At 43.4% G+C, this 27,657-nt stretch overlaps 1 protein-coding gene across 1 annotated transcript; it reads left to right on the top strand.

Annotated features, from left to right (window-relative positions):
* The first annotated feature begins 4,342 nt into the window (after window positions 1-4,342).
* Window positions 4,343-14,795, top strand: LOC141191712 (uncharacterized). Its single transcript, XM_073661651.1, has 3 exons — window positions 4,343-4,409; window positions 5,801-5,929; window positions 11,838-14,795. Exons 1-3 carry the CDS (start codon window positions 4,343-4,345, stop codon window positions 13,004-13,006), a joined length of 1,365 nt encoding a protein of 454 aa, XP_073517752.1. The 3' UTR covers window positions 13,007-14,795.
* The last annotated feature ends 12,862 nt before the right edge of the window (window positions 14,796-27,657 follow it).

The following is a 27,657-nucleotide window of genomic DNA, read 5'->3' on the forward strand; positions in this document are numbered from 1 at the left end:
TTAATATCAGCCCCCAGCTGTCTGCATAGTCTTTGCTAGCTGTTAAAATAGGGGTCCCCCATTTTAATAGCCAGTAAAGGCAAAGTATTCAGCTGGGGGCTGATATTAGTAGCCTGGGAAGCTCCGTGGATATTACCCTCTTCCCAGGCTTCAAACATCTGCCCCAGCTGTCTGCTTAACTTCTGCTAAAGTATAAAATTACGGGGAACCCCACGCCAATTTTTTTTTTTTTATAAATTCTTTATTTTAACAAATGACAAGTACAGTAACCAGCAGGGTCACTGTACTACTTATGTATGTGACTGACATTTTTCTATCTACACACGTGGTCAAAATTGTTGGTACCCCTCGTTTAATGAAAGAAAAACCCACAATGGTCACAGAAATAACTTGAATCTGACAAAAGTAATAATAAATTAAAAATCTATGAAAATTAACAAATGAAAATCAGACATTGCTTTTCTGCTTCCACGGAATTTAAAAGAAAAATAAACTCATGAAATAGGCCTGGACAGAAATGATGGTGCCCCTGAAAATAATGTGACAAAAGGGACATGTTAAATCACGTTGTGTCCACTAATTAGCATTAAAGGTGTCTACAATCTTGTAGTTAGTCAGTGGGCCTGTATATAGGGCTACAGATACTCACTGTGCTGTTTGGTGACATGGTGTGTACCACACTCAACATGGGCCAGAGGAAGCAAAGGAAAGAGTTGTCTCAGGAGATTAGAAAGAAAATTATAGACAAGCATGTTAAAGGTAAAGGTTATAAGACCATCTCCAAGCAGCTTGATGTTCCTGTGACTACAGTTGCACATATTATTCAGAAATTTAAGATCCATGGGACAGTAGCCAACCTCCCTGGACGTGGCCGCAGGAGGAAAATTGATGACAAATCAAAGAGACGGATAATACAAATGGTAACAAAAGAGCCCAGGAAAACTTTTAAAGAAATTAAAGGTGAGCTTCAAGCTCAAGGAACATCAATGTCAGATCGAACCATCCATCGTTGTTTGATCCAAAGTGGACTTCATGGGAGACGACCAAGGAGAACACCATTGTTGAAAAAAAATCATAAAAAAAGCCAGACTGGAATTTGCCAAACTACATGTTGACAAGCCATAAAGCTTCTGGGAGAATGTCCTATGAACAGATGAGTCAAAAATGGAAGTTTTGGGCAAGGCACATCAGCTCTATGTTCACAGACGGAAAAATTAAGCATATCAAGAAAAAAACACTGTCCCTACTGTGAAACATGGAGGAGGCTCTGTTATGTTCTGGGGCTGCTTTGCTGCATCTGGCACAGGGTGTCTTGAATCTGTGCAGGGTACAATGAAATCTCAAGACTATCAAGGGATTCTAGAGAGAAATGTGCTGCCCCGTGTCAGAAAGCTTGGTCTCTGTCGCAGGTCATGGGTCTTGCAACAGGATAATGACCCAAAACACACAGCTAAAAACACCCAAGAATGGCTAAGAGGAAAACATTGGACTATTCTGAAGTGGCCTTCTATGAGCCCTGACCTAAATCCTATTGAGCATCTTTGGAAAGAGCTGAAACATGCCATCTGGAAAAGGCAACCTTCAAACACGAGACAACTGGAGCAGTTTGCTCATGAGGAGTGGCCAAAATACCTGTCGAGAGGTGCAGAAGTCTCATTGACAGTTACAGCAATCGTTTGATTGCCTCAAAAGGTTCAACACAATATTAAGTTAAGAAGAACCATCATTTCTGTCCAGGCCGATTTCATGAGTTTATTTTTTTTTAATTCTGTGGAAGCAGAAAAGCAATGTCTGTCTTTCATTTGTTCATTTTCATAGATTTTTAATTTATTATTACTTTTGTCAGATTCAAGTTTTTTCTGTGACCATTGTGGGTTTTTCTTTCATTAAACGAGGGGTACCAACAATTTTGACCACGTGTGTATCTATTCTATGTGTGTTGTTCTATTCTTTCTATTCTAAATTGTCGGGTATCAATGTATTGCAACTGTACGGGGCTTATGAATTAACAGCTTTTCTAAAGAGAAGGGTGCGTGAAATGGCACTCGCATGGTCCATATGCCGTCCGTTTTTTTTCTAGGACCCATTGACTTGCATTGGCGAGTCTCGTCCGATATACGCAGCAAATCGCAGCATGCTGACGTTTTTTTTCTCAGTCCTATTTTAGCTGAGAAAAAAATTGCATATGAGATGTACCTCATAGATTAACATTGGTACGAGTGCAATCCGATTTTTTTATCGGATTGCTCCCGTCCGTTTTTCTCCCAAGTGAGTATGAGCCCTTACAGACATACTCTTTAATATCCTTAAGAGCATTCTGCCAACAAAAGGACCTAGATGGAGATCTCTGAATGGCAAATGAACCCGCATGTCCAGCTAAAACGGAATCATGTACTTTATTAATAAAATGTACGCATAAAGAGAGCGATACCTAAAGTTTGTTAATAGGTAACCCTTCCGTCGGCGACAAAACCAAACTGGCAAAAAATACAGGGTCCACCAAGCCTATCTGGTGTTTAAGCACTTAGTAGCATCAATATACAACAGGTTCTTATGATCGGTAAAGACCTTATATCTTGCCCCCTCCAACCAATGTCTCCATTTCTCAAAGACTCTACATCAAGGATGTAGATACCCACTTTTTTTTCCATGAAAGAACAGCTCTCATCCCAAAAGCAGAAGCGTCTACCTCTACTAAAAAAAGCAGATTTAAAAATGTAATTTATGAAAATTTTTTAAAGACTGCTGGAGCATTGGTTAACCCAAATGGCATCATCAAATTTTCAAAATGACCCTCAGGCGAATTGAACGCTGTCGTCCCTTCATCACCCTGACGTACGTGTATAAGGTTATATGCCCCTTTCAAGTCAAACTTGGAAAATCATTCATCTCTAGATAATTGTTTAAACATCTCAGGTTAAAGGACAGGTATTGTGAACCGTGATTTTATTAATCTCTCTAAAATCCAAGTACGGACATAACTCTCCATATATATATATTTTTTTAACAACACCCCCCACACACACACTGTGACTGGAGAGGTAGATGGAGGTGGATGGCCGAATAATACCCTTAGCCCTAAAATAGTAAAGTGCTGCGGAATATGTTCCCACAAGCTGGGAAGGGTAATTAATTATAAATAAAAGATATATATCTCTGCGCTGGATCGAGTGAGTACAGGAGTAAGATAAAATAGAAAATGGACTAAGATGCCAAGTGGATATTAAAAATATATGGTTTATTTAAACGAAGGTAGAGAATTAAAATCCGTTAAAAAAAGAGATCATGTAGGTGCTTCTTGTTCACTTCCGCGAGGCTTTGTCTGCAAGAACGTATAAGTAGGCTGGAGGCTCCGGTGGGGGAATCCAAAGAAGATAGATTAGAGATGAGGTAGAGAATTAGTATGGGTGTTGTTGACTGGGTGCACAATTGGGTGGGAAATACCTGATGTTCCTTGGTGCAGATCTGGACGTGGCGGATAGGGATAGATATGGTGGAGGTTTGGTATTTTTCTTTCTATTAGATTCTGAAAATAGACGATGGGATTAGATAAGTGCTATTGAGTAAGTAGCTAGAATAAGTAATAGACTTGATGAAATAAGCTATCTGGCAAAATACCTGGTGACCTTATCTGGTCTATGGAGTCTGTGACTGGTATGTGATAGCTAGTAAAAGGCTTGCCAATGTGGTTGAACCATCTAGAAGAGGAAGTATGTGAAGACCAGGAGTTCTGCGATGGCAGCGCAGCTGGGTGCTTGTGTCTCGTAGATGCCGGCATTGGCAGACTGTTTGGTGGTAGGACCTTTATACCGCTGATAGGTGGAGGGCGATGGATCTCTCCAGAGGTTAGGAGTAGGCCCGGCGGGCGGCACACTGGATACACTTAATCCCGGCCGGTGACTAAGTGGGAGGGTCGCCTCTGGAGGTTGGTGCGCTCGACACTTCAGAACCTGCGAGACACGTGGTTAGGATCCATACGGAGGTCACAGAGGACCAGTTTCTACCCGTTTCGGAAATCTAGTGGTTTCCTTCGTCAGGGATTGGCCTTCAGGGTTTGTGGACTTTTTATATCCGTGCTGGTAAATTGGATACAAATGTCATGTATCAATCAGTCGCATGATAATCCCCTTTCCTTGTTAGATTTAGTTGCAGGCAAATAGTTTGATTTCACTATTGAGGCCCTTTGGTCTCAGTGTCCAGTGTAAATATCCAGTGGCTTCTGCCCTGGAATCTGTTTAATGAAGTCACCCTTTCGCCAGTATTTCTGTACCACTTGAATACCCAGAACTTGGATATTCTCGATGGAGTCTCCATATTTTTCCATAAAGTGCTTTGATAGCGGATGGCCATCAAATTTATTCTTAATATTCCATATATGTTCGCCTATCCTCGTGCTCATCTGGCGAATAGTTTGTCCTGTGTATAATTTGTTGCATGGACATTTGAGGCTATACACTACACCTTTACTGGAACATGTTATGTGGTCTTTATAACAGTATTCGTTTACTCCACTACATGGCCACCTCGTATACACACAACTCCGCTCCTTACACCTCGTACACGCGCGGCTCTGCTCCGTACACCTCGTATACACACAACTCCGCTCCGTACACCTCGTATACACACAACTCCGCTCCGTACACCTCGTACACAGGGCTCCGCTCCGTACGCCTCGTACACGCACGACTCCGCTCCGTACGCCTCGTACACAGGGCTCCGCTCCGTACGCCTCGTACACGCGCGGCTCCGCTCCGTACGCCTCGTACACGCGCGGCTCCGCTCCGTACGCCTCGTACACGCGCGGCTCCGCTCCGTACGCCTCGTACACGCGCGGCTCCGCTCCGTAAGCCTCGCACACGCGCGGCTCCGCTCCGTAAGCCTCGCACACGCGCGGCTCCGCTCCGTACGCCTCGCACACGCGCGGCTCCGCTCCGTACGCCTCGCACACGCGCGGCTCCGCTCCGTACGCCTCGCACACGCGCGGCTCCGCTCCGTACGCCTCGCACACGCGCGGCTCCGCTCCGTACGCCTCGCACACGCGCGGCTCCGCTCCGTACGCCTCGCACACGCGCGGCTCCGCTCCGTACGCCTCGCACACGCTCGGCTCCGCTCCGTACGCCTCGCACACGCGCGGCTCCGCTCCGTACGCCTCGCACACGCGCGGCTCCGCTCCGTACGCCTCGCACACGCGCGGCTCCGCTCCGTACGCCTCGCACACGCGCGGCTCCGCTCCGTACGCCTCGCACACGCGCGGCTCCGCTCCGTACGCCTCGCACACGCTCGGCTCCGCTCCGTACGCCTCGCACACGCTCGGCTCCGCTCCGTACGCCTCGCACACGCTCGGCTCCGCTCCGTACGCCTCGTACACGCTCGGCTCCGCTCCGCTCCGTACACCTCGTACACGCTCGGCTCTGCTCCGTACACCTCGTACACGCTCGGCTCCGCTCCGTACACCTCGTACACGCGCGGCTCCGCTTCGCTCCGTACACCTCGTACACGCGCGGCTCCGCTCCGTACACCTCGTACACGCGCGGCTCCGCTTCGCTCCGTACACCTCGCACACGCTCGGCTCCGCTCCGTACACCTCGTACACGCTCGGCTCCGCTCCGCTCCGTACACCTCGTACACGCGCGGCTCCGCTCCGTACACCTCGTACACGCGCGGCTCCGCTCCGTACACCTCGTACACGCGCGGCTCCGCTCCGTACACCTCGTACACGCGCGGCTCTGCTACATCCACACTGTAAACCCCTCCTGACCCCACACATAAACTTCAGCTCATCCAGCACCATGACAACCAGCACAGCAGAGTCCTGCATCCACTGAGGCCCCTGATCATGTGACCCCTGACTCCTCCCCTCCTGTGACCTCATCACAGGTCCTGTGCGCACACAGCAGCCATATATGTGGTGGCGGCTCTGCAGGTGGAGGTATGTGGAGACCCCATTACTGGGCGCAGGGGGCATTAACCCCTTCAGCACGGAGACTCTTTTGGGGTCTTGTGTTGCCCCTTTATAAGAATCATAAGGTTTCTGTTTCCTGTGATAGATACATACGACCCAACTATGGAGACAGGAAGGGAGGAAACGTCTTGTTCTCATTAGTGATGAGGGCGCGTGGATTGTTAACCCTTCGGTGAGCGCGCTCGGTGCTCGGCATCTATGTTGGTGCCGCCGCGGCTCATGTGTCATGGCGGTTGGGCTGCTGTGACACATGCAGGGATTTGCCTAACAAACAGGCTGTTCATCAGACATGGTGCCATTAACAGACGCCTTCACCGAGGGTCTTGAATAAAGGGATCTAATGGAGTGAATAATAGGACCCACAAACCCAAACCTATTTAACAGCGAGAAGACGAACGACCAATTGACGGGTCAGACGCCTTCTCAGCGTCAATTAAGTGACATTTTATTGAATGAAATAAGTATTTGATCACCGACCAACCCGCGAGAATTCTGGCTCCCACAAACCTGTTAGTCTTTCTTTATGAAGCCTCCTACTCTGCACTCATTACCTGTATTAATTGCACCTTGTTAGATGTATAAAAGACACCTGTCCACACACTCAATCAATCACATTCTAACCTCTCCACCATGGGCAAGTCCAAAGAGCTGTGTAAGGACACCAGGGACAAAATTGTAAACCTGCACAAGGCTGGGATGGTGTCACGGGTGTGTCAGATGTGACAGACCTCTGCCGGGGGAGCGGTCTGGAGGTGAACCAGTACTGGGGGAGGTAGCAGAACCCATGCAGTTAGGGGGTGCCTTTACATCATACATTTCCCCGGAGATTCGCAAGAAAAAAGGCGTATTTTTTTTTTCTGGGAAAAAGGGACATTTTATTAGGACCTGTCCTTCAATTCCTAAACAAAAGGACAACTCACAGCAGAGAGGATTCTCTTATAACATAACCTTCACTTATACCTATAAAACTTTATATCCTATATATCCATTACTGAATCAACATAACCCCTATTAACCTAAGGACACAAAAAGACTCATTACAGATATTTACAGGATACGGTCTCCGGATGAATATATCCAGTCCTGACTGTTAAATAACATTAATCATAATCTAAAGTGCTATTGTGCAATATAGAAAGAAAATGTTTGGTTCTCACCCATTTTGCATCTAGGCACCATCCGGGAATTTCTGTCTGTCTGTTGATCTTTTTCTGAGGACTGATGCCCCCCTGTCATGCCCCTGGGTTTAGCTCCCGCCCCGACACGGGCAGTACCCAAGTGTACCTTCTAACATATCCCACAAAAACCCTCCCGACACGTTTCTTTCTCCTTACGGAGAATTCATCAGGGGAGTATGTTTAGCATTTTGTGGAAGGCACAATTAATGCAAAGAGAGAAGGTGACTCTGTGCCAATAAAGTGTCAAAGTGAGTAAAACAAAAAATTCAATGAGGCTCACAATAGTGAGTGTTCATTACAGTCGTGCAGAGCGCTGCCTCCACTATTTTTCCAAAAACTGTATGAGGAGATAATCCCACACACTCACTTCCTGTATGTAAATAGGTTTACTTTCCCTCCTTTCCAGGGAGTCCTATGTCACTTCCTGGGCGGGGCTTATATGTGTCTTATATTTTGGTTGCTATAATTCCAGGGTTTATCTCTATCAAACCCATTCCTTTTTCAAATACATTATCCCATAATAGTGCTCTCATCAGACTCATTCCATTTTGACCACCTTATATGTATTCCCACTCTTTCAAAACATGTCATTTTCTGCAGCGCGGAGTCTCACAATCACATGACACGGCTGGGTCTCCCTCGATCGCATCATTTCCACCGCCCGACAAGCCGTGACGACGTGACACCGCCGACCGCATCATTTCCGGACGCCCGGCAGGTCACAATCACGTGACATACCCACGTGACATACCCAATCACATAATTTCTGGCCGCCCGGCATGCCGCGATCACGCAATGCAGCCCCATTTTTACAGCCGCCTACACTCAGCCATATGTTACAACATGTGGCCGTGGACTCCACAACGCTTCCGGTCACGTGGCACCCGAAACGCCTCAGTCACACGGCCGACCACATATGGTCACATGTCCCCATATATACCGTATTATTTCTCAATGATTACCACTGCCATAGTGACCATCAATCAAATCGCACATGATGCTCCTTCCTACTTGGGGTAGGCTGGCAGCTTTAAATACAAACTTCATCAGGCGACATAATTTAAATATACCAAAGAATACCCAAATAACTGGAAGTAAATGTATAGATCGCACAGTGCAAAAATAATAATAAATAATAAAGGGTATTTAGTTAACATAATTTTTGCTTCTTTGGTTTCTCTCTGTTCAGTGGCCTTGTGTGAACATGCATCCACATTTTGCATGCACATCAATTTATGTCTCAGTTCAGACCTCCAGGTTTTTTTTCTTTGCAGTCAGTATGCTTTAGTGCATATAAAAGGGTGTGGCCGCCCTTTGTCTGGGCTGACGCGCTCATTCTGCCACGGTTTTATGCTTATACTAGGGATCAAGTCTCTCTGCCTATGTCCATATGTATGTCACTTGACAAATGGTAAGGTTTTTAATACTAGAGTTAGGACTGTCCCATAAGGGTTGCCGTGAAGTTTCGGGATAGCTTATACATTATTTTGATCAAAATTATGTTAACTAAATACCCTTTATTATTTATTATTATTTTTGCACTGTGCGATCTATACATTTACTTTCAGTTATTTGGGTATTTTTTCTTGTCTTTGGTTTCTCTCTGTTCAATGGCCTTGTGTGAACATGCATCTACATTTTGCATGCACATCAATTTATGTCTCAGTTCAGACCTCCAGGTTGTTTTTTTTTATAATTTAAATATACTATTTCATTCTGAAAGCACTCTTTAAGCAGCCTGTTGCCCACAATGTCATATATTATATATCTATCCATAAATTTCCCTTCTTCCTAAGGGTATATAATCCTTAAGGATATAAATATCACCTTCTTTTGAAGGCACTCAAGATTTTAAAGGCTCAAAAATCTGATTTTGACAGGCTCATGTAATGGGACGCTTCACGTAAGCATGATCAAACGGGGGGAAGCGAGGGGGAGGATTTTGTAAGGTGGGGATCAGGAGATACTCCTTTCAGATAAAACAACTATAGCCAAGTTGCTCATTGAGCCACTTAGGGGTCATGGTGTTCAACCGGAAAATCCATCTTGCTTCTTTTTGCTGTAGGATTCTGTCCATGTCCCCCCCCACTATTCATTTTCATGCAACCAATTCCCGTAAATGATATTACTTTCGGATCCCCCCATGCACTAAATTTACATGTTTAGCAATGGGCGTGTCATTATTGATTGCAATATCATTTAGATGCTCTCCTATTCTTCTTCTCATTTCTCGTATGGTCTTCCCTATTTACTCCTTTTTGCAAATACATGTTGCTTTATATATCACAAATGTTGTTCTACAATTAATAAAACTTCTAATATCAAAGGACAGTCCTGTAACGTTACTCATAAAGGTTTTTGTAGTCTTATCATTCGGACAGGCCACGCATCCACTGCAATTGTAGCAGCCATTCGGTCTCCCTGGTAACCAAGACTTGTCCTTTTTAGATTGCACAAAATGACTTTTGACAACCCTGTCTCCAATCGTTTTGTTTCTGTGAAACGTGATTTGTGGTTTTGTACCAACAACTTTTTTCAAATCCTCGTCTATGGTAGAATTCCCGAATATTTTTCTATAATGACCCTTGCTTGTGGGGCACCATTATCGTATGTCGCAATCAACCTAATAAGTTCTTTTCCTTTTTCATTATCGTCTTTTGTTCTTGGAGAGAGCAGATTTTCTCTATTTTGTTTAAAAGCAAACTGGTGCGCCCTTCTCAAAACCCAATCAGGGTATCCCCTTCGTTTAGACCTCTCTCTCATTTCCTTAGCCTGCTGTATAAATTCACCATCAGTCGAACAATTCCTTCTCAGCCTGATGTATTGGCCTTTTGGTATTCCCTTCTTCAGAGGGGGGAGGATGGTGGCTCTCCCACCGAAGAAGGGAATTTGTAATGACGCGCCCCAAAATGATTAATGATTAAGTGGAGGAGCAAAGGAGCCGGGGCCAAGGAGTAGAATGACAGACCTTAGATGGTTAAAAAGTTAGGTATCAGGGCAGAGACATAAGGAATATAGGTCCCCAAATAGTTGAGTATAAAGGCATGTTAGGTATAGGACAGAGACATATGAGCAATATAGATAAGTAATAAAGCTTATTAAGTAACAGATCAGTATAGAAGCATGTTATATGATCATGCCAGGTGGCTTGTCTGTCTGCACAACGTGTGCTGGGTAGCTACCTTTAATGGAGCTGTGAACAGGCGCTCCCGCGCCTACGTCTCGTGCATCTGTCTCTAGTTGTGGCTGGAGGGTTTATGTATGTTTCCCCGATTACTGCCAGACCGGAAGTGTGTGTGCTTGGACCTGTTCCCCCGGAGCTTGAGTCACAGGCAGGTGACACCACCTTTGTGAGTAGGTTTGAGATGTGCGGGCCGCCTACTCACCATATCTCCACCTGAAGGATGTGGCTGCAGAAGTGAAATGCTCAGCCACTGTTTTTTTTTTCTGTCTGGTGAAGGAAGTCTCCAGACCATGTGTGTGGAAGCCAGAGAGCTCCACAGAAGGACTTTGTGGTGGAACTTTGTGTTACCTGGAGCGGGCGAAACCCCGCTCACCTATGAACTGTACTATACTTTATCTTTTTGTTTCCCGTTATCCCGGATAGGCCTTGTTTATTTTGCGGAACCCTGCCATGGTTTATGCCATTAATTAATAAACCAACTGTAAGTTAACCCAATAAGTGTTTCTGCCTCTGTGAGAGCCGAGCAAATCGCTTTACCACACCAGGGTTTGCAGCAACGGATAGTGGATTTGTGGCTGGCAATGCAGTCCCTAATGTGTTGAATAGTTTTCCATACGTATAGTAGACCACATGGGCATTTGATTACATATATCACAAAGTTAGATTCTCTGCAGAATGAATGAGGCCACGTATGGTGACAGGAGCAGATGTCGCAGGAGCAGATTACACAGGAGATGGGGCACACCATTTGCAGGAGCCCTAATATGACAAAATGGCAAAAAACCAGAGCGGTAGAAATCCCCAGAAAGTGACTCCATTTTGGAAGTTTTTACCCTCAGTGAATTAGTCTATAGAAGTAGTGACTACTTTGACTCCACAGACACTTCCTGGACATTATCACATTAGATGTTGGAGAGTGAAAATTACAAATATATTATTTTATTGCCCAACACATAGTGTCCAGATTGTGCTCCAGGAGAGACACAACGTAAATTAAGTGTTTTTTTCTCACTATAGTAATGCCAAATACATGGATGATAAATGTGGTTTGGGCGCACTGCAAGGCTCGGAAACGAGGGGGAGATTTCACTTTGGGAGAGCGGATATTGCTGGATTAGTATATGGAAGCCATGTTGCTTTTCAAGAGCCTTTTGAGACCTTAATAATTTGGAAACTTTTGTTTTCCCACTGACAGATGATGGACCTGAGTGGGGAATTGTTTTTTGTGAGATGAGTGGAAGTTTTTATTGGTGTTATATTCATCTACATAACATTGTTTGGTGGCTTTTTATTCCATATTTTGGATGCAGAATGAACAAACCGTTGAACACCACGCTCTACTGGTTCATCCTATGAAGTTTTCTATTAGACTGGGAACTGTCATTGTCTTGGTGAATAATTCAATGTTTTTACATAACTTGCCATTTCTACAGATAGTTTAATTAAAAATGTTCAAAAATATAAAATTCAAGTATATTTTACTAAAAAAAATAATTTGTTTTATTCTTGGCAGATGACTGTACCAGGAGATCAGAGGGACAGCTGACATCTTCAATTTTTAAATCCAATGATCTTGAGATCCCACAGGATACAATTGAAGTGAATGCCATTACTCCAGATATACCATCATCCCTTTACAGCGAAGATCAATCATCTGATTCTTTAAAACAAGTCCTGTCTTCTGATTCATTACCGACTACTAAGGAAAATCATAGTCACAAAAGAGGCATTAAAAAACAAACTGCTCCTAAAGCAAAAAAGCCATTTTCACCTTCAGAATATAGAAATAGTTTTCCTCTCAAAAAGTCTTTTCTTAAACATCAAAAAATGTACACAGCAGAGAATCAAATTTCCTGTTCCAAGTGTGATAGATGTTTTAACCAGAAATCAGATCTTGTTAGTCACCAAAGAACTCACACAGGGGAGATGCCATTTTCATGTTCACAATGTGGAAAATGTTTCGCAAAGAAATCAAGTCTTACCAAACATCAAAGAACTCACACAGGGAAGAAGCCTTTTTCATGTTCAGAATGTGGGAAATGTTTTGTGAAGAATGTGTCTCTTCTTAATCATCAGAGAATTCACACAGGGGAGAAACCATTTTCATGTTCAGAATGTGGGAAATGTTTTGCAAAGAAATCAAATCTTATGAAACATCAGAAAACTCACACAGGGGAGAAGCCATTTTCATGTTCAGAATGTGGGAAATGGTTTACAAAGAAAGCAAATGTCCTCAGACATCAGATAACTCACATAGGGGAAACGCCTTTTTCATGTTCAGAATGCGGAAAATGTTTTAACCAGAAATCAAGCTTTGTTAAGCATCAGAAAATACACACAGGGGAGAAGCCTTTTTCATGTTTAGATTGTGGGAAATGTTTTATACAGAAATCACATCTTGATACACATCAGAGAACTCACACAGGGGAGAAGCCATTTACCTGTTCAGAATGTGGGAAATGTTTTGCAAAGAAATCAAATCTTATCGCACATGAGAGAACTCACACAGGTGAGAAGCCATTTTCATGTTCAGAATGTGGGAAATATTTTGCAGAGAAATCAAATCTTATCAAACATCTGATAACTCACACAGGGGAGAAGCCTTTTCCATGTTCAGAATGTGGGAAATGTTTTGCAAAGAAATCAAATCTTATTAAACATCAGAGATCTCACACAGGGTAGAAGCTTTTTTCATGTTCAGAATGTGGAAAATGTTTTAACCATGAATCAGATGTTGTTAGGCACCAAAGAACCCACACAGGGGAGAAGCCTTTTTCATTTTCAGAATGTAGAAAATGTTTTAATCAGAAAGCGCATCTTGATAGCAACTGGAGAAACCACACGGGAAAATGCCGCAAAGTACACCCAACTAGTCTCTGTACAGACTAGCTGCACAACTTAAAGTACCACCTCGGATCTAAATCCGTAATAGGCCATTGAGGGGTTTCTCGTACCTCCTGAGGAACCTTAGGGGAGGCCGCAACACACTGTCAACTAGGGGAAAGGAAAGTGTGAAGTAAGATACAAAACTCTTGGGGAGAAACTAAAACACATTCGTATAGGGCAAAGAAGGCAAGCTAAGGAGAACCAAAAAGAACAAGTATAACCTCCCACAAACCTAAGCGTGATAGAAGGAAAAGGTGCTGGGGGGGGGGAAGCAAAAAGACCAGGAGGATAGTTTCACCTTTGTGGTGAAACTTAAAAAAATCATCCTGACGCACAATTACTTTGAATTTGATAACCACATATATCTACAGGATATGGCTTCACAGTATGCAAATTTTCATGGCCAAGATTGAAAGTGACTTCTTGTCCTCATTGACAATATTTTAATCATCTGGACGAAGTCTGAGCAACAGCTAAAGCCGTTCCATGAGCACTTTAATCAATTTCATCCCACCATAAACTTAACACTCAAGTACTTCTGTACTAAAATTAATTTTTCTGGACACCATCATTAAATTATAGAACAATGAAGTAGAACCATTCCTGTGCCAGAAGCCAATTAACTGTCCAACATCCCTTAAATGGGTCAGTTTCCATCCACAACACACAATCTCTATTGTGTACACCCAAGCCATCATATACAATCGGATATGTTCCAACCCTATGGACAGAGACAACACCTTTGGTGGCCTCAGAAAAACCTTTTTGAACCAGGGCTACCATCCAACAACAATTGAAAACCAGATTGCAAGAGCCACCAGAATATCAAGGAATCCTCTCCTACATTTGAAAACTAAACAAGAAAGGAACCGGGTGGCTCTCGTGGTCACCTACAATCCAAATCTGGAGGTGCTAAGGAAAGCTGCACCGAAATTACAACCATTATTACAAAAAGATGCCCAATTACAATCTATATTTCCAGATCCCCAACTTCGGTGATTTACGCAGCTCAAAATCTACGAAGCATCATTGTCAGAAGCTCCCTGTCCTCTCCAACAGCTACAGGAACCTTTCCCTGCAGCCAGAAAAATGTAAAACCTGTCCATTTATAATGACCACGAACAAGATAAAGATTCCCAACTCACATCAGGACCACAAGATCCCATATACATTCAGCTGCATTACATCTAATGTAGTGTACTTAATTATATGTACCAAATGTTCAACTGGGGGTCTGTATGTAGGGCAGACAGGGCAAAAAACTTAGAAGGGTGAATTTTCATCGCCACACAATAATAGAAAAAATAGATATACCTGCTGCAAACATTTTTGTATCCCTGATCACAGCATCATGGACATAAAATTACTTGTATTAAAACATAATTTCAAATCTCAGAGAGACAAAATAAATTTGGGAGTTCAAGCTTATGACAATCTTTGGCACACTCAGCAGCACTCAGCAATGTATCGCATGGATTTATGTCTTCCTACATCCACTAAGCATTGTGTTCCTCAGACCGTTTGGGAGCATCACAATCATTGACCAGACCTCAATCACAGGACAATAAAACTTTCACACTCCTTATATATGAACTGTTTCAATATTTACGGCCACAACTGCTTCTCTCTCTCCAATACTGATAGTTCTGCTTCACATCACTTGTCTTATCTATTGCATTATTCTTGTGCCCTGTTGTGTATAAATATGTGACTCTTCAGATTGTGTTATACTGTGCCTGATGAAGAGACCTGAGTAGTCCCAAAAGCTTGCAATTTGTTACCTTTTGATGGCTAACTGAAAAGATGGTATCAACCACTGAGGACTTCAAATTGTAATATTTTTCTCCCAACAGCAATTTTAAGAACTCTCCACAGGTGTTCAATGGGATTTAGATCCATACTCATTGCTGGCCAATTCAGAACTCTCCAGCACTTTGTTTCCATCCAATTATTGGTGCTTCTTGAAGTATGTTTGAGGTCCATTGCCATGCTGGAAGACCCATGATCTAGGATGCAAACCCAGCTTTTTGACAATAGGCACTACATTGTGACCCAAAATCCTTTGGTAATCTTCAGATTTCATGATGCCTTGCGCACAGTCAAGGCACACAGTGCCAGAGGCAACAAAACAACCCCAAACCATCTTTGAATGTCCATCATATTTCACTGTGGGTTCTGTGTTCTTTTCTTTGTAAGCTTCATTCTGTTTAAGGTAAACAGAATAGAGAATTTTGGTAAAGCCCATCATCTTGGTCTCATCTGTCCAAAAGATGCTTACCCAGAAGGATTTTGGCTTACTCATGTACATTTTGGGAAACTGCAGTCCAGCTTTTTTATGCCTCTGTGTCAGCAGTGGGATCTTCCTGGGTCTCCCGCCACAGGATTTCAAATGTTGACGGATAGTTCACGCTGACACTGATGCACCCTGAGCATGCAAAAGCACTTGAATTTCTCTGGAACTTGACTGGGACTGCTTATCCGACATCTGGACTGTGAAGACACGGGGTCTTCCATGGGCAGAACACTACTCAGACAACACAGGGTGAAGGTATACAGTGTGGCAATCATTTATTGAACCACCAGCAATTAATAACATATAAAACAGTCCCAGCAAATACATGAGATGGTGTAAAATTACAGTCTCACATTTCCACTGACCTGCCCGGATTAGAGCCGTGAGATATGTGTCCAGGGGACCCGATTGTCCCAACCTGGTTCTTCACATAATCTCTGAGAGTTCAGCAATGGTCAGTGGAGCAGTTCTGTATCTTGCCAGCCAGGGCTGTGGTCCCTTAGGCTCTCATTCTGTAGTGTCTCTTTGAACAGATGCAGAGGCCCCCTTTTTATAGTTCAAATTTGTCCTTTCAAGCCATCATTCACAAGTGAAGGGTTAGGGATGATGATATTAATTTACAATGCTCAAATATCCACAGCTCATCCCCCCCAAATGTTGGCTGGAAAACACCCTACAGTGGTATTTAACATACAGGTGCTTCTCACTAAATTAGAATATCAGCAAAAAGTTAATTTATTTTAGTTCTTCAATACAAAAAGTGAAACTCATATATTATATAGAGTCATTACAAACAGAGTGAGTGATCTATTCCAAGTGCTTAGGCTCTCATTCTGTAGTGTCTCTTTGAACAGATGCAGAGGCCCCCTTTTTATAGTTCAAATTTGTCCTTTCAAGCCATCATTCACAAGTGAAGGGTTAGGGATGATGATATTAATTTACAATGCTCAAATATCCACAGCTCATCCCCCCCAAATGTTGGCTGGAAAACACCCTACAGTGGTATTTAACATACAGGTGCTTCTCACTAAATTAGAATATCAGCAAAAAGTTAATTTATTTTAGTTCTTCAATACAAAAAGTGAAACTCATATATTATATAGAGTCATTACAAACAGAGTGAGTGATCTATTCCAAGTGTTTATTTCTGTTAATGTTGATGATTATGGCTTACAGCCAATGAAAACACAAAAGTCATTATCTCAGCAAATTAAAATAATTAACAAAAAACACCTGCAAAGGCTTCCTAAGAGCTTAAAAATGTCCCTTAGTCTGTTTCAGTAGGCTCCACAATCACGGGGAAGACTTCTAACTTGACAGATGTCCAGAAGGCAGTCATTGGAACCTTGATTTCCAAATGAAAATTGGAACTCTGAGACCTTGTGGAGTGTGTCAGAGTCTGGAGGAAGAGTGGAGAGGCCACAATCCAACCTGCTTGAGGTCTAGTGTGAAGTTTCCACAATCAGTGATGGTTTGGGGAGCCATGTCATCTGCTCGTGTAGGTCCACTGTGTTTTATTCAGACCAGAACATTTTAGATCACTTCATGCTTCCCTCTGCCAACAAGCTTTTTGGAGATGGAAATTTCATTCTCCAGCAGGACTTGGCCCCTGTCCACACTGCCAAAAGTACCAATACCTGGTTTACACACAACAGTATCACTGTGCTTGATTGGCCGCAAACTCGCCTGACCTTAACCCCATAGAGAATCTATTATAGAGAATCTATGGGGTATTGTCAAGAGGAGGATGAGAGACCCCAGACCCAACAATGCAGACGAGCTGAAGGCTGCTATCAAAGCAACCTGGGCTTCCATAACACCTCAGCAGTGCCACAGGCTGATCGCCTCCATGCCACGCTGCACTGATGCAGTAATTGATGCAAAAGGAGCCACGACCAAGTATTAAGTGAATTTACTGAACATACATTTCAGTAGGCCGACATTTCGGATTTTAAAAACATTTTTCAAGCTGTTGTTATAAAGTATTCTAATTTACTGAGATAATGACTTTTGTGTTTTCATTGGCTGTAAGCCATAATCATCAACATTAACAGAAATAAATACTTGAAATAGATCACTCTGTGTGTAATGACCCAACATAATGAGTTTCACTGTTTGTATTGAAAATCAAACAAATTAACTTTTTGATTATATTCTAATTTAGTGAGATGCACCTGTATCTTAGGAAACATTCATTGTTCAGAGTCCCTGTATGGCAGATGATACATTGTAAGAGAGGATATAAGATGTAGATAACAGCCTTCGTCAATTACCAATATCTCCTCAAGTGATCAGCATTCAGATTTATACGAACAATAGTCTGTGTTGAGCAACCAAAGAAGAACACAGGTTAAAAGAGTCAACATAAAAATAAAGGTATATTGCTCTTGGCCATCAGAAAGTATATCTGGCATAATTAAGGAGGAAAGCTGTGTCGTCACATGGACTATCCTGCGGTGCAACCTTTCATCAATTTTTGTCTGTCTTCCACATCCAGGGAGATTAGCTACAGTGCCATGGGTTGCAAATGTATTGATTAGGTTGCGCACCAGACATCTGGAGATGGACTTGCAACCTTGAAATTGTTGATATTTTTCAACAATTTTGGCTCTCAAGTCCTCAGACTGTTCTCTTCACCTCTTTCTGTTCTTCATGCTTAGTGTGGCACACACATGCACACAATGCAAAGATTGAATCAACTTCTCCCTTTTTATCTGGTTTCAGGTGTGCTTTTCATATTGCCCACACCTGTTACTTGCCACAATTAAGTTTGAACAAGCTTCACATGCTTGAAACAATGTTGTTTACCCACAACTTTAGCAAGGTGCCAACAACTTTGTCTTGCCCATTTTTGGTGGTTTTGTGTGAAATTATGTTCAATTACTTCATTTTTTGGAACAATTTTAAGGGAACCAACACTTTCAGCATTTCATCCTCTACCTGTTCAACTATATTAGGAGGCTTGTAGCAAACTCCAATTAGCAGCTTTCCATTATTACCATTTCCATGTACAGTTACCCATACTAACTCTACATTGTCGAAGCTTCGCCCAATGTCGTCATTGATCACAAGTCTTAAGTTGGATTTAACGAAAATACACACCCCTCTACCTTTTTTTTCTTTCCTATCCTTTCTGAATGTAGTGTAACCCTCTATAGTTTCACCCAGTCATGGCTTTCATCCAGCCAGGTTTCCGTAATGCCCACCACATTGTAATCTGTGGCTGACATACGAGTCTCTAATTCATTCATTTTGTATGCAAGACTTCTTGAATTTGCCAGCAGACATATAATACTATTAAAACATTTATTACTCTTACTCGCCTCCTTTTGTTGAATGTCCCAGCCCCCTTAAATCCTCATTGACCTTTACTGTCTCACTGTGTGTACTCTCTCCCCTTATTTGCAAAACTACCCTCTCTCCCCCAAAATTCTAGTTTAAAAGCTCCTCCCTCCATCTGACCATTTTTTTTCCCTCACTCCCTCATCAAAGCTGCACCCTCCCCATTGAGGTGCAGCCTGTCCCTACTGTAGAGCCTGTAGCTGACAGAGAAGTCGGCCCAGTTCTCCATGAACCCAGACCCTTTCTTTCTGAAACATATTTATCTCCTTAAGCTCCTGCTGACTTTCTAGTGATGCTAGTGGAATCGGCAGTATTTCTGAAAGCACCACCTTGGAGGTCCAGTACTTCAGCTTCTCTCCTAATTCCCTGTAATTACTTTTAAAGACCTTTCACCTCCCTCTAACTTTGTTATTGGTAACAATGTGTACCATGACCGCTGTTTTCCCCAGCCCCACCCAATAATCTGTCTATTTGATCGCATGAATATCCGCCAAATTAACTTTGGAGTTATCTTAAGGACAATAATGTTTAAACTTAACGAGATATTGGAGACGGCGCCTGACCCACCTGGAACCAAGAACTCCCTCTACCCCAGACTCCTGATACCCTTTCAAATCCACCTTAACTATGGACCAGGTGTCCCCTCACATTTTTTTTAAAAGAGAAGAATGGAAAGAATTATTGATTTTCCAGGCAATAGGAAGTTGCAAGTTAACTGTCCCATGATTTAAAATAATAATTTTATTATGACCTTCATATTTAGGTGCAAACTTTGTAGACCTTTTAAGTGCAGATTTTTTGAGGACAACCACATAAAATCCCCCACCTTAAAGATAGGAGCCTTCCTACAGCTGCGGTTAGCAACTCTTTTTTCCCAGTCACTAACTACCAAAAGATCCCTTTTGACCTCCCACCAGACCTTAATTAATTGGGGGCAAAATCTCCTCCTCTGGCATGTAAGACTGTCATCCTGAAAAATTCCCAAACACTGGATGAAAACTACCACAGCTAATAAAAAAAAAAAAGGCAAGGTCCCTGTAGCCTTAGAGGATCGGTTATTTAAAGGAAACTTGATAAGGCACGGAAACTCCACCCAGTCTTTCTGTTTAGAGGAGACAATCCATAATACTGCTCTATTTCCTGTTTCATCCTTTCAGTTTGACTATCAGTCTCAGGATGATAACCTGAGAGAAAAGACAGCTTGATACCCAATCTGGAGCAAAATCTATACCACAAACTAGCCAGAAATTGAACCCCCTCAACCAGAAATTATGTTTTTGGGAACACAATGAACTTTAACGATATGAGAAATGAACAAAGTTGCTAAGCTGCTAGCAGTTGTCAACTTTTGAAGTGGGACCAAAAGAACCATTTTGCTAAAACGGTCCACCACCACGACAGTGTTACCACCAGAGTTAAGCAAATCTGTGGCAAAGTCCATGGACAAGTGGGTCAAGGGCTGGGACAACATTGTTACGAAAGAGATAACCCGCTGAGTTTGAAGAAAGGCTTTTTGCCCTGGCAAAGACTTTGCATTTAGGGTTCATACCCATAGGTGAGAAATAAAATGTTCCGTATTCTTGTCATGCGATTGCTATGCGATTTTCTCAATATATCTAGATAGATATTTTTATATATCTATCTCTCTCACACAAATTACTTCAAGTTGTCATTGATGTTATAGGGGGCAATACACAGTGTTAAGAACTGGGGTATGTGAACCTTTGATCAGGGTCATTCGGATGTTTTTGGTTGTCATTATGATTTAAAAAGAGAAAACACAGTAGTTTGACAACAAATGGCTTCACCCAACCAATAATCATGAGTGGAGAGAATAATGTGTGTGTGTGTATATATGAATATATATAATATGAATGAGAACAACAAAAAATCTCATCTCATCAAGAGAATGCCAAGAGTGTGCAAAGCAGTCATCAAAGCAAAAGGTGGCTACTTTGAAGAACCTAGAATATAAGACATATTTTCAGTTGTTTCACACTTTTTTGTTAACTATATAATTCCACATGTGTTAATTCATAGTTTTGATGCCTTCAGTGTGAATGTACAATTTTCATAGTCATGAAAATACAGAAAAATCTTTAAATGAGGTGTGTCCAAACTTTTGGTCTGCACTGTATATATACACACTGCTCAAAAAATAAAGGGAACACTGAAACAGCAGAATATAACTCCAAGTAAATCAAACTTCTGTGAAATCAAACTGTCCACTTAGGAAGCAACATTGATTGACAATCAATTTCACATGCTGTTGTGCAAATGGAATAGACAATAGATGGAAATTATTGGCAATCATCAAGACACCCTCAATAAAGGAGTGGTTCTGCAGGTGGGGACCACAGACCACATCTCAGTACCAATGCTTTCTGGCTGATGTTTTGGCCCCTTTTGAATGTTGGTTGTGCTTTTACACTCGTGGTAGCATGAGACGGACTCTACAACCCACAAAAGTTGCTCAGGCAATGCAGCTCATCCAGGATGGCACATCAATATGAGCTGTGGGAAGAAGGTTTGCTATGTCTTGTCAGCGTAGTGTCCAGAGGCTTGACGCTCTACCAAGAGACAGGCCAGTACACCAGGAGACGTGGAGGGGGCCGTAGGAGGGCAAAAACCCAGCAGCAGGACCGCTACCTCCGCCTTTGTGCAAGGAGGAACAGGAGGAGCACTGCCAGAGCCCTGCATAATGACCTCCAGCAGGCCACAATTGTGCATGTGTCTGCACAAACGGTTAGAAACCGACTCACTCCATGAGGGTGATATGAGGGCCCGACGTCCACAGATGGGGGTTGTGCTCACAGCCCAACACCCTGCAGGACGCTTGGCATTTGCCACAGAACACCAGGATTGACCAAGTCGCCACTGGTGCCCTGCGCTCTTCACAGATGAAAGCTGGTTCGCACTGAGCACATGTGACAGAGTCTGACATTGGCTTCAGGTGGAATGGGCGTGATGGTAAGTAGAGTTTAATTTAGATTATTAAAGGAGTCTGTCTTTATTTCAAATAAATTATTTTCTTTATGGTGTGGTTGTCTTTTTTTCACATATCATTATCACTGTGGGGTTAGTAATGGGGGTGTCTTATAGACGCCTCTCCATTACTAACCTGGGCTTTATGCCAGGTGGCATCATTAGCTGACATCAACCCCAACCGTATAACCCCACTGTCACCGCTAAAGAGCAGTGTGTAGATCGAGGCTAAGTGCCAGATTTGGCGCATTCTATGGATGTGCCATTTCTGTGGCAGCTGAGGGCTCCTGTTTCTAGGCTCGGAGGGGGCCAATATTCATGGCCCCTTCCTAGGCTATTAATATCAGCCCCCAGCTGTCTGCATAGTCTTTGCTAGCTGTTAAAATAGGGGTCCCCCATTTTAATAGCCAGTAAAGGCAAAGTATTCAGCTGGGGGCTGATATTAGTAGCCTGGGAAGCTCCGTGGATATTACCCTCTTCCCAGGCTTCAAACATCTGCCCCAGCTGTCTGCTTAACTTCTGCTAAAGTATAAAATTACGGGGAACCCCACGCCAATTTTTTTTTTTTTTATAAATTCTTTATTTTAACAAATGACAAGTACAGTAACCAGCAGGGTCACTGTACTACTTATGTATGTGACTGACATTTTTCTATCTACACACGTGGTCAAAATTGTTGGTACCCCTCGTTTAATGAAAGAAAAACCCACAATGGTCACAGAAATAACTTGAATCTGACAAAAGTAATAATAAATTAAAAATCTATGAAAATTAACAAATGAAAATCAGACATTGCTTTTCTGCTTCCACGGAATTTAAAAGAAAAATAAGCTCATGAAATAGGCCTGGACAGAAATGATGGTGCCCCTGAAAATAATGTGACAAAAGGGACATGTTAAATCACGTTGTGTCCACTAATTAGCATTAAAGGTGTCTACAATCTTGTAGTTAGTCAGTGGGCCTGTATATAGGGCTACAGATACTCACTGTGCTGTTTGGTGACATGGTGTGTACCACACTCAACATGGGCCAGAGGAAGCAAAGGAAAGAGTTGTCTCAGGAGATTAGAAAGAAAATTATAGACAAGCATGTTAAAGGTAAAGGTTATAAGACCATCTCCAAGCAGCTTGATGTTCCTGTGACTACAGTTGCACATATTATTCAGAAATTTAAGATCCATGGGACAGTAGCCAACCTCCCTGGACGTGGCCGCAGGAGGAAAATTGATGACAAATCAAAGAGACGGATAATACAAATGGTAACAAAAGAGCCCAGGAAAACTTTTAAAGAAATTAAAGGTGAGCTTCAAGCTCAAGGAACATCAATGTCAGATCGAACCATCCATCGTTGTTTGATCCAAAGTGGACTTCATGGGAGACGACCAAGGAGAACACCATTGTTGAAAAAAAATCATAAAAAAAGCCAGACTGGAATTTGCCAAACTACATGTTGACAAGCCATAAAGCTTCTGGGAGAATGTCCTATGAACAGATGAGTCAAAAATGGAAGTTTTGGGCAAGGCACATCAGCTCTATGTTCACAGACGGAAAAATTAAGCATATCAAGAAAAAAACACTGTCCCTACTGTGAAACATGGAGGAGGCTCTGTTATGTTCTGGGGCTGCTTTGCTGCATCTGGCACAGGGTGTCTTGAATCTGTGCAGGGTACAATGAAATCTCAAGACTATCAAGGGATTCTAGAGAGAAATGTGCTGCCCCGTGTCAGAAAGCTTGGTCTCTGTCGCAGGTCATGGGTCTTGCAACAGGATAATGACCCAAAACACACAGCTAAAAACACCCAAGAATGGCTAAGAGGAAAACATTGGACTATTCTGAAGTGGCCTTCTATGAGCCCTGACCTAAATCCTATTGAGCATCTTTGGAAAGAGCTGAAACATGCCATCTGGAAAAGGCAACCTTCAAACACGAGACAACTGGAGCAGTTTGCTCATGAGGAGTGGCCAAAATACCTGTCGAGAGGTGCAGAAGTCTCATTGACAGTTACAGCAATCGTTTGATTGCCTCAAAAGGTTCAACACAATATTAAGTTAAGAAGAACCATCATTTCTGTCCAGGCCGATTTCATGAGTTTATTTTTTTTTAATTCTGTGGAAGCAGAAAAGCAATGTCTGTCTTTCATTTGTTCATTTTCATAGATTTTTAATTTATTATTACTTTTGTCAGATTCAAGTTTTTTCTGTGACCATTGTGGGTTTTTCTTTCATTAAACGAGGGGTACCAACAATTTTGACCACGTGTGTATCTATTCTATGTGTGTTGTTCTATTCTTTCTATTCTAAATTGTCGGGTATCAATGTATTGCAACTGTACGGGGCTTATGAATTAACAGCTTTTCTAAAGAGAAGGGTGCGTGAAATGGCACTCGCATGGTCCATATGCCGTCCGTTTTTTTTCTAGGACCCATTGACTTGCATTGGCGAGTCTCGTCCGATATACGCAGCAAATCGCAGCATGCTGACGTTTTTTTTCTCAGTCCTATTTTAGCTGAGAAAAAAATTGCATATGAGATGTACCTCATAGATTAACATTGGTACGAGTGCAATCCGATTTTTTTATCGGATTGCTCCCGTCCGTTTTTCTCCCAAGTGAGTATGAGCCCTTACAGACATACTCTTTAATATCCTTAAGAGCATTCTGCCAACAAAAGGACCTAGATGGAGATCTCTGAATGGCAAATGAACCCGCATGTCCAGCTAAAACGGAATCATGTACTTTATTAATAAAATGTACGCATAAAGAGAGCGATACCTAAAGTTTGTTAATAGGTAACCCTTCCGTCGGCGACAAAACCAAACTGGCAAAAAATACAGGGTCCACCAAGCCTATCTGGTGTTTAAGCACTTAGTAGCATCAATATACAACAGGTTCTTATGATCGGTAAAGACCTTATATCTTGCCCCCTCCAACCAATGTCTCCATTTCTCAAAGACTCTACATCAAGGATGTAGATACCCACTTTTTTTTCCATGAAAGAACAGCTCTCATCCCAAAAGCAGAAGCGTCTACCTCTACTAAAAAAAGCAGATTCAAAAATGTAATTTATGAAAATTTTTTAAAGACTGCTGGAGCATTGGTTAACCCAAATGGCATCATCAAATTTTCAAAATGACCCTCAGGCGAATTGAACGCTGTCGTCCCTTCATCACCCTGACGTACGTGTATAAGGTTATATGCCCCTTTCAAGTCAAACTTGGAAAATCATTCATCTCTAGATAATTGTTTAAACATCTCAGGTTAAAGGACAGGTATTGTGAACCGTGATTTTATTAATCTCTCTAAAATCCAAGTACGGACATAACTCTCCATATATATATATTTTTTTAACAACACCCCCCACACACACACTGTGACTGGAGAGGTAGATGGAGGTGGATGGCCGAATAATACCCTTAGCCCTAAAATAGTAAAGTGCTGCGGAATATGTTCCCACAAGCTGGGAAGGGTAATTAATTATAAATAAAAGATATATATCTCTGCGCTGGATCGAGTGAGTACAGGAGTAAGATAAAATAGAAAATGGACTAAGATGCCAAGTGGATATTAAAAATATATGGTTTATTTAAACGAAGGTAGAGAATTAAAATCCGTTAAAAAAAGAGATCATGTAGGTGCTTCTTGTTCACTTCCGCGAGGCTTTGTCTGCAAGAACGTATAAGTAGGCTGGAGGCTCCGGTGGGGGAATCCAAAGAAGATAGATTAGAGATGAGGTAGAGAATTAGTATGGGTGTTGTTGACTGGGTGCACAATTGGGTGGGAAATACCTGATGTTCCTTGGTGCAGATCTGGACGTGCCGGATAGGGATAGATATGGTGGAGGTTTGGTATTTTTCTTTCTATTAGATTCTGAAAATAGACGATGGGATTAGATAAGTGCTATTGAGTAAGTAGCTAGAATAAGTAATAGACTTGATGAAATAAGCTATCTGGCAAAATACCTGGTGACCTTATCTGGTCTATGGAGTCTGTGACTGGTATGTGATAGCTAGTAAAAGGCTTGCCAATGTGGTTGAACCATCTAGAAGAGGAAGTATGTGAAGACCAGGAGTTCTGCGATGGCAGCGCAGCTGGGTGCTTGTGTCTCGTAGATGCCGGCATTGGCAGACTGTTTGGTGGTAGGACCTTTATACCGCTGATAGGTGGAGGGCGATGGATCTCTCCAGAGGTTAGGAGTAGGCCCGGCGGGCGGCACACTGGATACACTTAATCCCGGCCGGTGACTAAGTGGGAGGGTCGCCTCTGGAGGTTGGTGCGCTCGACACTTCAGAACCTGCGAGACACGTGGTTAGGATCCATACGGAGGTCACAGAGGACCAGTTTCTACCCGTTTCGGAAATCTAGTGGTTTCCTTCGTCAGGGATTGGCCTTCAGGGTTTGTGGACTTTTTATATCCGTGCTGGTAAATTGGATACAAATGTCATGTATCAATCAGTCGCATGATAATCCCCTTTCCTTGTTAGATTTAGTTGCAGGCAAATAGTTTGATTTCACTATTGAGGCCCTTTGGTCTCAGTGTCCAGTGTAAATATCCAGTGGCTTCTGCCCTGGAATCTGTTTAATGAAGTCACCCTTTCGCCAGTATTTCTGTACCACTTGAATACCCAGAACTTGGATATTCTCGATGGAGTCTCCATATTTTTCCATAAAGTGCTTTGATAGCGGATGGCCATCAAATTTATTCTTAATATTCCATATATGTTCGCCTATCCTCGTGCTCATCTGGCGAATAGTTTGTCCTGTGTATAATTTGTTGCATGGACATTTGAGGCTATACACTACACCTTTACTGGAACATGTTATGTGGTCTTTATAACAGTATTCGTTTACTCCACTACATGGCCACCTCGTATACACACAACTCCGCTCCTTACACCTCGTACACGCGCGGCTCTGCTCCGTACACCTCGTATACACACAACTCCGCTCCGTACACCTCGTATACACACAACTCCACTCCGTACACCTCGTACACGCACGACTCCGCTCCGTACACCTTGTACACAGGGCTCCGCTCCGTACGCCTCGTACACGCGCGGCTCCGCTCCGTACGCCTCGTACACGCGCGGCTCCGCTCCGTAAGCCTCGTACACGCGCGGCTCCGCTCCGTAAGCCTCGTACACGCGCGGCTCCGCTCCGTAAGCCTCGCACACGCGCGGCTCCGCTCCGTAAGCCTCGCACACGCGCGGCTCCGCTCCGTAAGCCTCGCACACGCGCGGCTCCGCTCCGTAAGCCTCGCACACGCGCGGCTCCGCTCCGTAAGCCTCGCACACGCGCGGCTCCGCTCCGTACGCCTCGCACACGCGCGGCTCCGCTCCGTACGCCTCGCACACGCGCGGCTCCGCTCCGTACGCCTCGCACACGCGCGGCTCCGCTCCGTACGCCTCGCACACGCGCGGCTCCGCTCCGTACGCCTCGCACACGCGCGGCTCCGCTCCGTACGCCTCGCACACGCGCGGCTCCGCTCCGTACGCCTCGCACACGCGCGGCTCCGCTCCGTACGCCTCGCACACGCTCGGCTCCGCTCCGTACACCTCGTACACGCTCGGCTCCGCTCCGCTCCGTACACCTCGTACACGCTCGGCTCTGCTCCGTACACCTCGTACACGCTCGGCTCCGCTCCGTACACCTCGTACACGCGCGGCTCCGCTCCGTACACCTCGTACACGCGCGGCTCTGCTACATCCACACTGTAAAACCCTCCTGACCCCACACATAAACTTCAGCTCATCCAGCACCATGACAACCAGCACAGCAGAGTCCTGCATCCACTGAGGCCCCTGATCATGTGACCCCTGACTCCTCCCCTCCT

This window comes from Phyllobates terribilis, unplaced genomic scaffold, assembly GCF_046119375.1.
Source record: "Phyllobates terribilis strain yellow unplaced genomic scaffold, ASM4611937v1 Scaffold_51__1_contigs__length_9155689, whole genome shotgun sequence".
NCBI lineage: Eukaryota > Metazoa > Chordata > Amphibia > Anura > Dendrobatidae > Phyllobates > Phyllobates terribilis.